Source organism: Austrofundulus limnaeus, unplaced genomic scaffold (genome assembly GCF_001266775.1).
Source record: "Austrofundulus limnaeus strain Quisiro unplaced genomic scaffold, Austrofundulus_limnaeus-1.0 Scaffold554, whole genome shotgun sequence".
NCBI classification, from domain to species: Eukaryota; Metazoa; Chordata; class Actinopteri; order Cyprinodontiformes; family Rivulidae; genus Austrofundulus; species Austrofundulus limnaeus.
The window spans coordinates 101408-102434 of record NW_013952956.1 but is presented as its reverse complement, the minus strand read 5'-3'; the positions used below and the strand labels follow the sequence as shown (position 1 = coordinate 102434).

Genomic DNA, 1027 nt, shown 5'->3' with positions numbered 1-1027 from the left:
TTTTTGTTTTCTTTCAAAGAAAAACCAGGAGAGAACTAAAGTCAAGACACTCTTAGCACAGCTCATCTGTTTGGGAGACCTCCTGAGTCACTGTCAGCCCCCCACCTGAGGGAGGAGGCCCAGTTCCCCGGCCGTCACCTGTGCAGGTCGCTATGAGCTCCAGAGGGAGCAGCGGCCGCTCCAACGGCACGCTACCACAGACCAAGATCTGCCAGTTCAAGCTGGTGCTGCTGGGGGACATGGCTGTGGGCAAGTCCAGCTTGGTCCTGCGCTTCGTCAAAGGACAGTTCGATGAGTTCCAGGAGACGACCATAGGAGGTGAGGCCATCCGATGCTGATCAGGGAAATGGTGGAACAGTAAGGAGAYATCTGCTGACCTGTTGCTCTCTTCCACTCGCAGCTGCGTTCTTGGCTCAGTCGGTGTGTTTAGATGATACCACGGTGAAGTTTGAGATCTGGGACACTGCGGGACAGGAGCGGTACCACAGCCTGGCTCCCATGTATTATCGTGGAGCGCAGGCTGCTATTGTTGTCTTTGACATCACTAAGCCGGTACCTTAACAACACAGTAAATCACTGCTTCATGGACACACATGTTCCTAGACTGAGACTGATGCCAAACTGTCAGAGATGATTTAGCTGAACTAAATCAGTTTACCAAATGACATTATCAGTTTATTAATGTTGATGAAAACAAAATTTAGCCTGTTTGGTATTAAAGCTAGCATCGTAAGCTATCCTTACATTAATGTAGTGTTCATGTACTGTATGTAGTAAACAYGGTGTTTGTGCAGGAAACATTTGAAAGAGCCAAGGCCTGGGTGAAGGAGCTCCAGAGACAGGCCAGTCCTAACATTGTTATTGCCCTGTCTGGAAACAAGGCTGACCTGGCAGAGAAGAGACTGGTAGAGTATGAGGTAACACACTCCTCATTGCCTAAACTGTGACCTTACACACCCCACCTGGAACTTATTCATTTGTTGACAGCTAGGTTTCACTTTCACCCGAGAGCCTGCGGGAGTCATGG

At 49.2% G+C, this 1027-nt stretch overlaps 1 protein-coding gene across 1 annotated transcript in view; it reads left to right on the top strand.

Annotated features, from left to right (window-relative positions):
- rab5b (RAB5B, member RAS oncogene family) overlaps positions 1–1027 on the top strand; it is a 14108-nt gene continuing 13081 nt past the window's right edge. Inside the window, exons 1-3 of the mRNA XM_014026451.1 lie at positions 1–318; positions 401–552; positions 795–917. Of these exons, the coding sequence (XP_013881905.1) occupies positions 153–318; positions 401–552; positions 795–917 (441 nt within the window). The 5' untranslated portion in view covers positions 1–152. The remainder of the gene's footprint in view (positions 319–400; positions 553–794; positions 918–1027) is intronic.